Consider the following 15,743-nt stretch of genomic DNA (forward strand, 5'->3'; position numbering starts at 1 on the left):
CCTAAAGGGGCTCACAATGGCCAGAACCTAAATGAAGCTGATGGCGCTTCCTGGGTCTTCTAGGTTACCTGTTCTAGAAAACTCATCTTCTGCAGGCGACACTTCCCACTCTCATCACGTGGTGTCTGTGGTGCCCAGCCGTTACCCTCGCTGGTTCACACTTGGACATTTGGAATCACAGCAGTGTGAACTGGCCTCTGCCATGCTGACTGCCGCCAAAGGTGAGTACAGGGAGACATTAGACTCCAGCATCCCCATCATGCCCACCCACTCAGTCTTCTGGAAGAGAGAAGCCATGTGTTCTGTGTCGACAAGAGCAATGGAGATCCTCGTGCTGACTACTTATTAGAAAGAACACCTGAGGGCTGGAGAGATGGCTCAGTGGTTAAGAGCACTGACTGCTCTTCCAGAGGACCTGGGTTCAATTCCCAGCAACCACTTGGTGGCTCACAACCATCTGTAATGAGATCTGGTGCCCTCTTCTGGCCTGCAAGCATACGTTCAGGCAGAACATTGTATGTGTATATAAATAAAAAAAAAAAAAAGAAAGAAAGAAAGAAAGAACATCTGGGTCCAGACTAAAATTTTGCCCTCGTGAAACCCTGAATATATAGAATCAAATGATTTTTAAATTTTTTTAAAAAATTTTCATATTCTGTGTACATGAGTGCCAGTGTCCAATGAGGTCAGAAGTTTCTGATCTCAGAGCTGGAGTTATAGGTGGTTGTAAGCCTCCTGACATGGGTATTTGGGAACTGAACTCGGGTCCCCTGCAAGAACAATATTCTATGCTCTCTTAACCAAAACCCATTTCTCCAGCACCATAATCAAATGATTTTTGTTTGTTTATTATTATTTTATTTGTTTTTTTCAAGACAGGGTTTCTCTGTGTAGCCCTGGCTGTCATGGAACTCACTCTGTAGACCAGGCTGGCCTTGAACTCACAGAGATCCAACTGCTACTGCCTCCCTAATGCTAGGATTAAAGGCATGTGCCACCATCACCTAGCATATTTTTGTTTTTTCAAAACAATTCTCTCTAATAGCCCTGGCTGTCCTTGAACTCACTACATAGACCAGGCTGGTCTCAAACTCACAGATATCTACCTGTCTCTACTCCTCAAGTGCTAGGACTAAAGGTGTGCACCACCATGCCTGGCTTCAGAATCAAGTGATTTTTTTAAAAAATATTTATTTAGGGCTGGAGAGATGGCTCAGAGGTTAAGAGCACCGACTGCTCTTCCAAAGGTCCTGAGTTCAATTCCCAGCAACCACATGGTGGCTCACAACCATCTGTAATGAGATCTGGTGCTCTCTTCTGTATACATAATAAATAAATAAATCTTTTAAAAAATATTTATTTATTATTTATACAAAGTTCTGCCTGCATGTATGCCTACAGGCCAGAAGAGGGCACCTGATCTCATTATTAGGTGGTTATGAGCCACCATGTGGTTGCTCTGGAAGAACAGCCAGCATCCTTAACCTCTGAGCCATCTCTTCAGCTCCTCTGGGCCATCATCTCTCCAGCCCCTCAAATGGTTTTTAAGTTAACTTTTTTTTTTTTTTTTTTTGAGACAGGGTTTCTCTGTGTAGTTTTGGTGCCTGTCCTGGATCTTGTGCTGTAGACCAGGCTGGCCTCGAACTCACAGAGATCCGCCTGGCTCTGCAATCTGAGTGCTGGGATTAAAGGCATGTGTCACCACCGCCCGGCCTTAAGTTAACTTCTAAATGTACTCTTCCAGCTAATAAAGTCAGTTTGTTTTTTCCAGCGTCAGTTTCAAAATCTATAAAATGGAGATCATTGTCGTGATCTCTCAGCTCCAGGACCGTTGGAAGATGTAAGGAAGACTAAGATAGAACTATAACTCTCCAGACAGAGTCAGATCCACTTGGTCTAAAGGGAGAGTCCAGAGTGACTGACCCCTGTGAGCTCATGCAGTCCTGTTAGCTCTGCGGGTTGGCCCCAAAGAGGAGTGAAGAGAGCCTCTAGACAAGGAGCTATGACAAAAACCAGCTGCCATGGACCTGAGGGCTTTGTACCAGGAAACTGGGCATTTATTTTAACATGTATTTTTTTATTTTTAATTTAAAATATCTTTGGTGGGAATGCCCTTGAAGGCCAGAACAGGCATCACATTCCAGGAAGCTATCGTGACAAGCTCTGCAAGGTGCCTGAGTGAGCGCTGCGTGCAGACTCGGGGCCTCATGCTAGAGCTGCAGGTGCTCTTAACTGACAAGCCGGCTCTCCAGGCCCGTGAACTTCCCCTCTGTGGATGTTTTGGAAGATAAACTCAGAGAAATGGTGGATCTGCAGCATGGAAGTTTGTTTCCCAAGCCATCTAAAGTTGTGGCCAAATAAGATTTATTTTGTAACTATCAGTTTAATATTGTGGTGGTAACTGCAGAACTCTAAGACAGGGAGAGCTGTCCCAGTCTGGCACAGAAAGTGTTAATATCTTCAAGGTCAAAGGCCCTCAGATCAAGTACAATCTTGATTGTATAATTGTGTTTCCAACCCAGTGTACATTCTTACATATATCACCTAGACACTAGGTGAATTACTCAAGTACTATGTGATTGGAAGTAGGTATTACTTGGATTCTGCTCAATATCATTTTATTTTGGCTTTTTAAAAAACCTGATACTCATCTCAAGTACCTGCCATGGATGGATTTTGGGAGAACCTGGCAAACTCAAGTGTAGTTATGTGAAGTGAATGTAGCAGGTTTTCTCTCCAGGAATTGAGTCCAAAATAGGTATAGATAATAAGAGAATCAGGAGGAGATGGATTCAGAGTGGTTGAAAATGCCCATGAGTTTACTAGCAACTGGGCTCTTGGATTAAAAATTACTGACCGCATTGAATCTAGATGGGGAAAAAAATCTATCCAGAACTCCTCGGTGCCAATAGTGGTAACGGGGATATATGGTCTTGAAAATGAGTCTTTCTTCCATGGTTGGAAGTTAACCAGCATTATCAACAACAATGACAGGCTGAAGGATGACGGGTTTGCACTGCCTATGAAGAGTGCAGGCCCTGTGTGAAGCAGCCACAGGGACCTTAAAAATATGACTGCTGTACTCTAGGCTGTGTAAAAATTTAAGACTGCAATGTGATTAACCCTGAACCTTAAGTTTCATCCATAGACATAGGTCACAGTTCTTTGTTTTTGTTTTTGTCTGAGCCCTGGTTCTCCTGGAACTTGCTCTGTAGACCAGGCTGGCCTGAAACTCACAGAGATCCTCTTGCCTCTACCTCCCAAGTGCTAGGATTAAGATGGGTACCACCACAACTGGCATTCACAGTTCATTTCTTAATCTGTTATGTGAGCTCACAGTTTCAAAGTATAGCCTTAGTCTGATGTTTTAAATAGCCCTTAAACAAACAAAATTTACTGTAGAAACAGTAAATGAAAAAACGAGCTATATACAGAGAAAGTACTAAAAAATATACTTAATAAAGGACTTATATCTCATGCCCAGTGGTAGCACTTGCCTTTAATCCCAGCACTCTGGAGGCAGAGGCAGGTGGATTTTTATGAGTTTAAGGCCAGCTTGGTCTATAGAGTGAGTTCCAAGACAGCCAGGGCTACACAGAGAAACCCTGTCTCAAAAAACCTAAAAGGGGAAAAAAAAAAAAAAAGACTTATATCCCAAATATACAAAGAATTCTTTTTTGTTTGTTTATTTCTGTTTTTGTTTTTCAAGACAGAATTTCTCTGTGTAACAGCCATGGCTTTCCTGGAACTCACTCTATAGACCAGGCTAGCCTCGAACTCACAAAGATCCACCTGTCTCTACCTTCCAAGTGCTGGGGATTAAAGGTGTGCACCACCGCCGTCTGGCACAGAGAATTCTTAAACTCATCAGGCAGCTGGTGATATAACCTAGTTGGTAGAGTACATGCCTAGCATGCTTGAAGCCCTGGGTTGATCCCCAGCACTGCATAAACCAGGCATTAGCAGTGTTCTTCTGTAATCACAGCACTCAAGAGGTGAAGGAAGGAGGATCAGGAGTTCAAGGTAAGACTCTGCTACATAAGTTCAAGACCAACCTGAAATACATGAGACGCTATCTCAAAAAAAAAAAAAAAATGACAGTCCAATTTAAAAATGGACTAAAGCCAGGAGTAGTAGCACACACCTTTAATGCCAGCACTCAGGAAGCAGAGGCAGGTGGATCTCTGAGTTTGAGCCAGCCTGGTCTACAGAGTGAGTTCTGCAACAGCCAGAACTATGTAGTGAGACCCTGTCTCAAAAATAATATAAATAAAATAAATAAAAACTGACTAAAGATCTGAAAAGACATCTTGCCAAAGATCTGCAGATAGCAAACTGGCATATGAAATGATATTCAGGGTCATGTATCTTAGGAAAGTGTAAATTTAGTCAATGAGATACCACTATACACTATTAGAATGGCTACAGACCAACATGTTGGCAACAGTGTGGAACAACAGAAACTCACTGCTTAGGAAATATAAAATAGCACAGCCACTTTGGAAGAGATTTGGCAGGGTTTTGGTTTTCGGGTTTTGGTTTTTGTTTTTGTTTTTAACAAAGCTAAATGTAGTCTTAACATATATTCCAGCAGTCATGTTCCTAGTCAAAAACATATACATACCAAAACCTGCACAGGAACATTTATATATCTATTCATCCTTGCCCCCAAAGCAACCACAATGTTTTTCAGAAGATTTGAAAACATAAACAAATTGTGATATATCCATACAATGGGATGTTATCTAGCAATAAAACAAAATAAACCTCACATACAGGAACTTCAGTTGTATATTCCGTATTGCAAGAAGTTCAGTCTGAAAATGCTACATGCTGTGTGATTCCAACTGTATGACATTACAGTTACCAGGGTCCAGGACATATGGGGAAAGGTTTGATAGGCATAGGCATTTTAGGGCAGTGAAAGTATCCAGTATGACACTGTAATTATGTACTCATGTGAACTGTGTAACACAGAGACAATGTACTTTAAAGTATAGACTTCACTTAATATTTCAGTTGGGTCACCAAATACTATATGGGAGAAGTGATAGGCTGGAGTGGTGGCTCAGTAGAAGAGCACTGGCTGCTCTTCCAGAGGACCTGGGTTCAATTCTCAGCACCGACATGGCAGCTCACAATTTCCTGTAACTCCAGTTGCAAGGGACTGGAGGCCCCCTTCTGGCCTCTGTGGGTACCAGGAACACACACAGTACACAGATCTATATATGAAGGTAAAATACCAATATAAGCTGGGTGGTGGTGGCGACCAGGAACACACACAGTACACAGATCTATATATGCAGGTAAAACACCAATATAAGCCAGGCGGTGGTAATGCACGCCTTTAATCCCAGCACTCGGGAGGCAGAGGCAGGCAGATCTCTGTGAGTTCGAGGCCAGCCTGGTCTACAAAGCGGAAAGGCGCAAAGCTGCACAGAGAAACCCTGTCTTGAAAAACTAAAAAACAAAACAAAACAAAACAAAAAAAAACACCAATATACACAAAATAAAATAACTTTTAGAAAAAAGATGGGAAGATGGGCAAGGTGAATTCATACGGGTGTCTAGGAACAGAAAGATCTATCAGAGTTTAGAAGAGGCACTTGACCAACCAGAAGAGATGGTAACATTCAGAAGCATAATTGAACTAGTGTCTGTTGTGAACAACTCACTAGGCAAACTCTAGGCAAACTCTCAAATGAACCCTGCCCCTCCCTTTCTGATCACTATAGGGGATACTCTGAGGCTACGGACTATTCTAGAAGCAATACAGAAGCACATCCATTCTTCCTCCCTCATCTTCAAACTGGCTCAAGATGCGTTCAAGATTGCTACTCCCACGGACAGCAGCACAGACAGCACTCTGCTCAATGTGGCCCTGGAGCTGGGCTTACAGGTATGGGATGAGATCACTGTGCCAGCTCCACGTTTCCAAGGGGACTGAACATAGCCATGTCTGGTTCCTTCTGTCTTCCACAATACAAGTTCTAGGGTAGACAGAAGGCAAGGATTCTGTAAAATTGGCCTCCATTTTAAAGTTAAGGCCAGAAGTAAAATAGTTTTAGGCATATAAGGTCCCCATTTTCTCTACCTCCCCTTCCTCCAAGTCAGTCAAGGTATGATAAGAGTCTTATCTGTTATTAGTCATGAGAGAAGCCTCATGTCTAGTGAGTGGGGTGGGGAAAAAGTAAACCTGTCCACACGCAGAGAAAAGACCACTGTTTAAATAATGAAAAATATTTGTTATTGGGCTGGGAATGTATCTCATTTGGTAGAGTGCTTACCTTCATGCAGCAAGCTCCTAGGTTCGACCCCTAATATTGCATAAACCGGGCGTGGTGGGGTACATCTCTAAGGTCAGGAATAGGGAGGTAGAGACAGATGATTAGAAGTTCAAGGTCATGTAGAATAGAAGGCCAGCCTGGGCTACATGAGACCCTGTCTTAGGCAAACAAAAAAATGTCCTTTGCGTGAAAGAATGAAGTAGAAGGGAGGAGGGGCCCCCAGTTGTCAGGCTTGGCCCCTGAAAATGTCTCTCATGTCTAGGTAATGCGGATGACCTTGTCAACCCTTAACTGGAGGCGCCGAGAGATGGTTCGATGGTTGGTTACTTGTGCTACAGAAGTGGGTGAGTCTCCCACCTCCCTCTTCCTCCTGGGGAGTTTGTAGGCCCCACTTTTGGGACAGGAGAGCGAATCCTTGGAGTTGTCACATTTCTACTCCTGGCAGCCTGAGAAAGGATGTGCTGCTAGGGGAAGGTGGTCTCAGTTCAGCCAGCCTGAGCCCTCGTTGCTCGGACCGTATCGTGATATCAGCAGCACTTTGACCCTCTGTGATTAGAGAAATGTCCGAGAGTCCATTTTCGGCCACCAGGCCCCATGTGCTCCCTTGGGAGGGAGTGGGCCCAGTGATTTGGTCCCAGTCTCTGTCTATGCTTCTGGAAAACCACAGACAACTTGGAGGCTTGAGACCCATTCTAGAACCCTGCACAAGCCCCAGCACAAGACTCTCCCCAGATGCCCTACTTTAGCTGGAACCCCAGGGAAGCCTAGGGCCCTGCCTTGAGGCAGGCAAACCTGGGACTCTGTAGTTTCATCTTTATGAAGAGCTAAGGGTACAGCAGAGACCTTCAGCTCTCTGGCCTAGGAAGGAAGGGATGGGAAGAGACCCCAGACAGGGTCTGGCCATCTGGGATGCTCCCCTTGCCCTGACTTGCCTCAGATCCTCCCAAGGCTGCTGAGGAGGAGGGAGAACTTGTCTCTGCAGGCCAAGTTCAGACCCCAAATGGTAATCTGGGCAGACTTGGATTGAGACCGAGTAGCCACTGCTGAGCTCAGGCTCTCCCTGACAGGTGTTCGGGCCCTGGTGAGCATCTTGCAGAGCTGGTACACACTCTTCACCCCCACCGAGGCTACAAGTATTGTGGCTGCCACAGCTGTGTCCCACACCACTATCCTGCGCCTCAGTCTTGACTACCCACAGCGGGAGGAACTGGCTAGCTGTGCTCGCACACTGGCCCTGCAGTGTGCCATGAAGGATCCGCAGAGCTGTGCCTTGTCAGCCCTTACACTCTGTGAGAAAGACCACATTGCCTTTGAGGCAGCCTACCAGATTGCCATTGATGCTGCTGCTGGTGGCATGACTCATTCACAGCTCTTCACTATTGCCCGCTACATGGAGCTCCGTGGCTACCCGCTGCGTGCCTTCAAGCTGGCCTCACTGGCCATGAGCCATCTTAACCTGGCCTACAACCAGGACACCCATCCAGCCATCAATGATGTGCTCTGGGCTTGTGCCCTTAGCCACTCTCTGGGCAAGAATGAACTGGCAGCTCTCATCCCCCTGGTGGTGAAGAGTGTGCACTGTGCCACAGTGCTTTCCGATATCCTGCGTAGGTGCACAGTGACTGCACCAGGCTTGGCGGGTATCCCAGGCCGTCGCAGCTCTGGAAAGCTCATGTCAACGGACAAAGCTCCACTGCGCCAGCTACTGGATGCCACCATCAATGCCTATATCAACACCACACACTCCCGTCTGACACACATCAGTCCCCGCCATTATGGAGAGTTTATTGAGTTTCTGAGCAAGGCTCGAGAGACCTTCCTACTGCCCCAGGACGGTCACTTGCAATTTGCCCAATTCATTGACAACCTCAAACAGATTTACAAAGGCAAGAAGAAGCTGATGCTGCTGGTTCGCGAGCGCTTTGGCTGAGGAAATGGACAGCTTGCTGCCAGGGCAGCCTGGGCTCCCAGATCAGGACACGGACTCTGAAACATCTGTCTACCCTGAGAGGACTCTGAGCACTTGTGGCTGAGCCAAAAGTACCACAGACCTAAGGACGGGGAGAGTCCAACTTTAACCAGTATTCCTGCCTTGGCAAGCTTGTCACGCCAGCCCCACTGTTCCTGGAGGAGCTGGGCCCTGCAGACCGATCAGATGTCCCCACAACATGTCACCTCACGCCCCTCTATCCTGCGTGTCCTAGCCATTGGCCCCTCTCCCTTGGCAAACACAGAACACTGTTCCGTCTCAGGGATTGCTTAACCAGAGAAACAGAAGCATTTATGGTACTGTAAATACTCTAGTATCTGTGTTGTCAAGCACTGTAAAGCTGTAACTATTTATAATTCTGACTCTGATTTGATGAGCACTTAAAGTAGCTGTGGGTGGGAGGATAGGCTTGTTTTCTGAGGAGACTCACAACCATTTCTCAGGTTTCCCATACAGAGTATGTGCTGTTGGCAGTGGATAAGTGGGGGCAGCAGGGGGGAAATGGACAGTTAAAATTCGAGTCTTGTCTGTGCGGAAACTGTGGCCTGCAGATAGGACAACTAGACTAGTGGTCATTGAGGGCAGAGGTCAAGCCTGGGCTTAGACACTTGTCTCACAAAGCTGTGACAACAGTGACGCTCCCGCTCTGCCTCACCCTCTCCAGGAGCCCGAGGAACACCTGAATAAAAAGTGCAGGGAGAAGACGAAGGTCTAGGAAGCCACTGAGCTTATACGACACATCTGCTCTGGTCACCTTTCTGTTAGAGACTCTGTTTTCATCTCCAGTCTGTACGTGTGTATATCTGTACGGATAAGAACATGTGTCTGTGTACAAAGTTACACATGTGCATGCCTGTGTCGGTTCTGTGTGTGTGAATTGTGTGACATGTGCTAGACTGTGGGTTTGTCTGCCACTTCATTGTGTGTGTGTGTGATAATGCATATCTAAGTGTTAAGTGTACTCATGGCTACATGTTTAGTGTATATGTGTATCTAGGCACACATAGGTAGTACCTGTGTATAAAGATGTTTGTGTCTGACTGTATGCCTGCTGACCATGGTATGTCTTTATGTGAGTGGTCTCTACATGTCGTCTGCCAGTGTCTTCTGAGTGTGCCTTCTCTCTGCCAGTTCTCTCTTGCCCGTTCCTTAGTCTGTTGCTAGCTGAACACTGTTACCCATCTCTGTGCCTCCTCTATTTACCTTCTTTCAGCAAGCACGTTTCTAAGCACTAGTGTCCCTCTGCGTTAAGATTGGCCACTTTCACTCCACGGTTCTTTTCTTACACAAACGTGTTTTCTTCCTCTGACTCTCTACCTCAATCTTCCTCTGCCTGCTTTCACCGTGGTCCCACTGGTAGCTGATTTGGAGGCTGAGGCTGGTATTCCTTTAGCGCTGCCCTTCCTGACGTCTAGTTCTGGTGGGTGACCCCCATCAGCCCATGTTGACCTCCACAGTGTATCACGTTCCTGTACTCCATGACCCTGTGCTTAGCCTGAAATTACAGGAGGTAGCAAGGGCAGTCTTGAGTGTTGACTGTTTTGTGTCTTAGTTCCCTAGTTGGGTGGGGTTTGATAGGAAAGGGGTGGTGTAGCTAGAATATGAACTAAGGACCTTTCTGTCTGACTTTATTTTTCTTCGGAAAACGACTTGTCATCTTTTTTATTCCAAACTGACCAGTAAGTTGTATTTGCTGTTTGTGGCTACTAATGTGTTACTGTCCAGCCAAGGGCCCTACACTGTCTCAGCCCAATGGGTTGGCAACAAAGGGAAAAGCCACTCCCATTTCTGTATCATGATTGCCCTTTTTTAGCAAGTATGTGAACTCAGTGCTTTTCTATGAATAAATCATGGATCACAGAAAAGATCATTTTTCTAAAAGCAGAAATTGTGTTCTATCAGTAAATGAGGCCCTTCTCTCCTTTGATGGGATAGGGGTCTGGTTGGGCCTAGAGATATACAATAATGAACAGATGAAAAATTCATTACATCACACCCATCTCTATAGTTCTGACCTCAGAACCTTGTCCTAGGAACGAAACAGTCATGTCCTATTGTCACATGATAAGCAGGATTCCAGGATTCTGAGAAAATCAGTGGGCATGCTCAGAAAATTATGCAGAGTAAGCTGAAGTGGCAGCGGATCCTTTGGCTTCAGAGGCCTTCATGCTTTGGTGATGGAGTAGCCTAAGGGGCCAGTCCTGGGCAACTTAGCTCTGGATCTTATACTCTGTGGTATCAAAACTGAAGTCTCCTTAGCTCCTGTTTACCTAGATTCCATCTTCCTCTCCTGAACTCCAGAGTGGTCTAGCCACTTCTGTGCCCTTTTTGATCTGTCTTCTTCCTTCAGAGACACAAAGCCCTGTGCCCTATGGACCCTGACCCTTTGTCTATAAATGCCAAAGCCCCAACTATCTGGAAAGGTATACCTAATATCATGTCACTCTCGGGCTTGGATGGCTGATGATAGCACAATGGTAGTGTGAGCCTGGTGTTAATGGTGTAGGGCATGTTTACTGATACCTGAGCCCTGAAACCTGTGGAAGAAGATGCAGAGGAGGCATAAGGAAAAGGAACAAAGGAGCCTGGCCTGGTATGGTACACACCTTTAGTCCCAGCACTTGAGAGACAGAGGTAGGTGGATCTCTGAGTTCCAAGGCCAACCTGGGCTACATAGTTCCAAGCCTCTATGTGTGTGTGTGTGTGTGTGTGTGTGTGTGTGTGTGTGTGTGTGTGTGTGTGTGTAAGAGGGAGAGGAAATGGGGGGATGACTGAGGATAAAAACAAACATTTACAAACAAAGGAACATGTTACACTCCAACTCTGGAAGTTTATTCTTCTGGAAACAACCTGTGTTGGTGGTACTTAAGGGGAAGGCATATACTTAATTCTGTCGAAGCAGACGTGAATGTTTGTGTACAGCATCCACAAAGGCTCCTACATGTTCTGGGTCCATGTCAGGGTAAAGTCCGTGCCCTAGGTTGGCAATATAGCGTTGTGGCCCAAATTCATCCAGCATGTGCTGCACTAGTCGACCAATCTCTTCCTAGAGGACCAAGATAGAGGAGCGGGAGAACAGGTATAATAAAACCACACACACGTGATCACCCAACCTTTGCACAATGCATAGAGAAAACCTTGAACACACATGCTGGGCCTGGTTATTACCTCAGATGCATACAAGGCACAGGGATCCAGGTTCCCCTGCAAGGTCACCGTCTTCCCCACACGCTCCCTGTAGGCAAATACATCACCACATCCTCATCACTTCACATTTGGGGACTGTACCCCCCCACCTCAACCTCTAGTGCCTACTGCGCCATCACTCACCGGGCTTTCTTTGGTGCCACTGTCCAGTCAAGCCCAACTACCTCATAGCCAGCCTGGGCCAGCTCTTCGAGGGCAAAATGTCCATCCTTAGCAAAGATGATCTGGAGAAAAAGCAGATCTCTGACTAAGCCGTGCTGTGCCCAGTAGCCTTTCTTGGCTGTTCTTCTGCTGCCCTCCAGTGGTGACTTCAGTCCACGCAGGTCTTAGCCCTGAAAGTGCTACAGGCCTTCATTCAACCTGTCCCAGTCCTCACCATGGGCACTGGCGCCAGACCTTCCTTCTGCAGTCCAGCCTTCACCCGCTTGGCCACATCCCGGATGTAGGGCAGTGCAAACTTGCCGAAGAGCTCCGGGCCGAGGTGTCCTGCGTGGGACTCAAAGAGCTGCAATGCCTGTAGATAGGTGATAAGAAAAAGGAAGGCCTAACACACAAAGAAGTACCTCAGGCCCACATACAGATTATGCCTTAATTCTCCTCAGGTGGCTTTAAACCCTGACCTACTCCCTGAGGCTAGGAGCTCAATTCCATTAAAAAAGTTTTGCCTTGAAAAAAAGCCAGGAAGTGGTGGCCCATGCCTTTAATCCCAGCACTCAGGAAGCAAATGCAGGTAGATCAATGAGTTCAAGGCCAGCCTGGTCTACAGGTTGAGACCCTGTCAAAAAAGAGAGAGAGAGAGAGAGAGAGAGAGAGAGAGAGAGAGAGAGAGAGAGAGAGAGAGAGAGAGAGGAGAGAGAGAGGAAAGAAAGAAAGAAAGAAAGAAAGAAAGAAAGAAAGAAAGAAAGAAAGAAAGAAAGAAAGAAAGAAAGAAAGGAAGGAAGGAAGGAAGGAAGGAAGGAAGGAAGGAAGGAAGGAAGGGGAAGGAAGGAAGGAAGGAAGGAAGGAAGAAAAAGAAAGAAAGAAAGAAAGAAAGAAAGAAAGAAAGAAAGAAAGAAAGAAAGAAAGAAAGAAAGAAAGAAAGAAAGAAAACAGCCCGGCAGTGGTAGCACACACCTTTCATGCCAGCACTTGGGAGGCAAAGGCAGAAGCAGTTTTGCCTTCTCCAGATCCTAGCAGCAGCTTCAATTTCCAAAAACTCAGGCCTTTAAGCCCTGCTGACAGTTTCAGGAAGGGCTGAGAACCCAACTGGTTCTTAACCTGTAGGTCACGACTCCTTTAAGGCCAAATGACCCATTTCTTTTACAAGGTCACAGATCTGATATTTACATTATAGTTCATAACACTAGAAAACTTACAGCTATGAAGTAGCAACAAAAGAATTTTATGGTTGGGGGTCACCATAACATGAACTGTACTAAAGGATAAGCATTAGGAAGGTTGAAAACCACTTAGATACTCCAACCGGATCACTGGAGGAAAACTAAGATCCCTGCTTTCTCCACTTTAGAAAGCCATTGCTTTGGGTCCTGACGGACCAAGCTGCAGCCTGTTTGTCTCTGAAGACTCACCTGAGCACCAGCAGCCACCTGTCCTATTAGATATGGGACCAGAGCATCCGTGAGTATGCCAAGCAGCTTGTGGCTGGCCTGTGGTCTTTGGTAGAGCCATCGCTTGGCCTGAGCCATGGTGCTTGAACTGCCACCCTCAATCATGTATGTCATCAGGGTCCACTGCAGAAGGATACAAAGATGTCACAGCATAGAATCCTTTGTCTATACCAGACCTGCCAGAAGGACCTCATCATGCTCCAGGTCATGCCCTGTGCAGAATTACCGGAGCACCAGCAAAGCCAATTAACGGCACACGTCCAGCCAGCTGATGTCGAGTAAGAGTGATGGCTTGGAACACATAGTCCAGCTCTGAGGCCACTGTCGCTGGATCCCGTAGACGCTCTAGGTCCCGCTCTTCTCTTAATGGCTCTGGGAATGTGGGTCCTTTGCCAGGTACCATGGTCACCTCCATGCCCAGTGCCTTAAGGGGAATAAAATACCTGGCTTCACAATCTGGAACTACAGAGGGAAGGGTTCTGTTCAACCCATGTGATAAGGAAAGAAAAGAATAAAACCCCTGGCAAACTCCATTTCTTAGTGTTTTCCTCTACCCAGTTATGTTCTTATCTTGAAACCTGACAAGACAGAGGATTTCCAAGGAGTGTTTTCCTTCCTTCCTTTTTTTTTTTTAAAGCCTACATTCCAGGATCAGGGTTGAGTACCTGGGGTACAACAAGGATGTCAGAGAAGATGATGGCAGCATCCAGAGGGAATCTTCTTAGTGGCTGTAGGGAATAACAAATAGGTTAATAAGGAGACACACTGAGGGCATAAATCCCACGCTCTTTTGTGGGGGCCCTCACCTGCAGAGTCAGTTCACAGCAAGCCTCAGGAGAGCGACAGGTGCTGAAGAAGTCCTGGGTAGACCTAGTTTCCCTAAACTCTGCAAGAGGAGAGGAAGAACAGGACTCAACCAGGAGGTTTTTCTAAAGTTATCCTTGGCCCCTGAACTTCACCTTCTAGAGTTTTATCTAGACCATAGCTTTGTCCCTGACCTGGTAAGTATCGGCCAGCTTGTCGCATGCACCAAACGGGAGTGTAGTCTGTTTCCTCTCCCCAGGCTGCTTTCAGGAACGTGTCATTCTTCAGCTCCGGAAAATTCTGGAGTCTGGCGATCGGGTGGAGAGGAGAGGTGTAAGTGTCATGCTAGACTGGGGTTTGGGGAAGGCGTGTTCAGTCAGGCACCGCTATCTGCCGCCTCCAGGTCCTTGCAAACCATGGCTCCCCACCCACTCCGCCTCCTCTCTATCAGGTGGCGCACAAGACTCTAGGAGGGGGGCCCCACTGGGGCCTCTCTCATACACGTTTGTCCAGCTTTCCCAAACTGGAGGGACTAGGGGGGTGGAATGAAAATCCAGAAGGGAGAGTTTGGGGGAAAGAAGTTAATGTCGGGGACCGGGCCGCGAGTGGCAGGGTGATCCCCGAAACGAGAGAGAGGATCAGAGTTGATGGTCCCAAGTGCTAGTTAGAGGTTGTAAGTCACCTCTGAAAGTCTAGGGACGCAGTCCCGCGAGTTAGTCCCTGGAATGGAGATTTAGGGAAGGGGGCAGGGAGCGGGGAAGGTTCTATTCCATGATTGCAAGATTTGGAATCACAGCGATGTGGGTTCGTACTGGGAGATCTCCAGAAAAATAAGAGTTTAAGGACATATCCCTGAATTGGAAGACTCAGATCAGAAAACAGGGTAGCCACAGCGCGTGCAGTTGTGTTGACTCACCTCCGCCCGTTCGCCTCCATCGTCAACAGTAACTGAGCAGGCTCCGGTCGCCGCTTTAATCTGAATCCCCGCCCACACAGCCCAGGCCCCGCCCCTTCCTAAAGAGAACCTCCGCGTCGCCATATTGAGAGCCACGTGACCGCCCCGTCACTGACAGCTGTGGGGCTGCCCTCCCTGCTGCCCGTAGGACCCCGACAATTTTTCACCGTAAAGTCCAGTGTTACGCCGCAGTAGCAAACGACCCAAAGAATTGACTTCTCAGTACATCTTAAGGTGGCATGAGAAAATTATTCCCATCTGTGGCCTGGAAATCTCGAACTTAGCCCAGGTCTCGCTTTCATTCCCATCCATGAGTCCTTACAATGTTTTCTGGCAAAGGAATGATGCAAAAGGCTGTACATGGAACTAAAAGCGCTCTTAACTGCTGAGCCATCTCTCCAGCCCCGGTCATCACTTTTAGGTGGACAACGAATATATATGTCTGCCGGGATTAGAAGCAACAAAGAGCATCTATCCAGAATGATTGGACATTCCTATCAGTGACCGGGATAGGGGTCATTCTACCGAACATTTAGTCACACCGCCCCTAGATAGACAGTTTAACAAATTTAAAGATGTTTCTCAAGCAGGGCATGATGGCGCACGCCTTTAATCCCTGCTCTTGGGAGACAGAGGCAGGCGGATCTCTGTGAGTTCGAGGCCAGCCCGGTCTGCATAATGGGTTCCGGGGCAGTCAGGGCTACACAGAGAAATCCTGTTTAGAAAAACGGGGGCGGGGTGGGAGGGGGCGGAAATGTAGTTGGATCAAGGGAAGATAGAATAGTGGCTTGAACAAGGGTAGCAGCACTAGCTTGAATAAAGCCAGTGAGAGGATCGCGAGGTTTGAAACTAGCCTGTGCTGCATAATGAGACCCTACCTCAAAAGTCTACTT

The 15,743-nt window shown here is 46.9% G+C and overlaps 2 protein-coding genes across 2 annotated transcripts in view; one reads left to right on the forward strand and one right to left on the reverse strand.

The window, feature by feature from the left end:
• Positions 1 to 10,142, forward strand: part of Zswim5 (zinc finger SWIM-type containing 5) — a 115,145-nt gene extending 105,003 nt beyond the window's left edge. The window contains exons 11-14 of the mRNA XM_076564859.1: positions 64 to 221; positions 5,736 to 5,899; positions 6,550 to 6,631; positions 7,355 to 10,142. Coding sequence (XP_076420974.1) covers positions 64 to 221; positions 5,736 to 5,899; positions 6,550 to 6,631; positions 7,355 to 8,217 — 1,267 coding nt within the window. The 3' untranslated portion in view covers positions 8,218 to 10,142. The remainder of the gene's footprint in view (positions 1 to 63; positions 222 to 5,735; positions 5,900 to 6,549; positions 6,632 to 7,354) is intronic.
• A 945-nt stretch (positions 10,143 to 11,087) lies between these two features.
• On the reverse strand, positions 11,088 to 14,962 carry Urod (uroporphyrinogen decarboxylase). Its single transcript, XM_042271677.2, has 10 exons — positions 14,812 to 14,962; positions 14,090 to 14,202; positions 13,898 to 13,977; positions 13,757 to 13,819; positions 13,318 to 13,515; positions 13,053 to 13,214; positions 11,861 to 11,998; positions 11,608 to 11,708; positions 11,446 to 11,512; positions 11,088 to 11,323 (listed from the first exon to the last, which is right to left on the reverse strand). The coding sequence occupies exons 1-10, from the start codon at positions 14,829 to 14,831 to the stop codon at positions 11,162 to 11,164; spliced, it is 1,104 nt and encodes a 367-aa protein (XP_042127611.1). The 5' UTR covers positions 14,832 to 14,962; the 3' UTR covers positions 11,088 to 11,161.
• Between the last annotated feature and the right edge of the window lie 781 nt (positions 14,963 to 15,743).

Source organism: Peromyscus maniculatus, chromosome 2, assembly GCF_049852395.1.
Source record: "Peromyscus maniculatus bairdii isolate BWxNUB_F1_BW_parent chromosome 2, HU_Pman_BW_mat_3.1, whole genome shotgun sequence".
In the NCBI taxonomy this organism is placed as follows: Eukaryota; Metazoa; Chordata; class Mammalia; order Rodentia; family Cricetidae; genus Peromyscus; species Peromyscus maniculatus.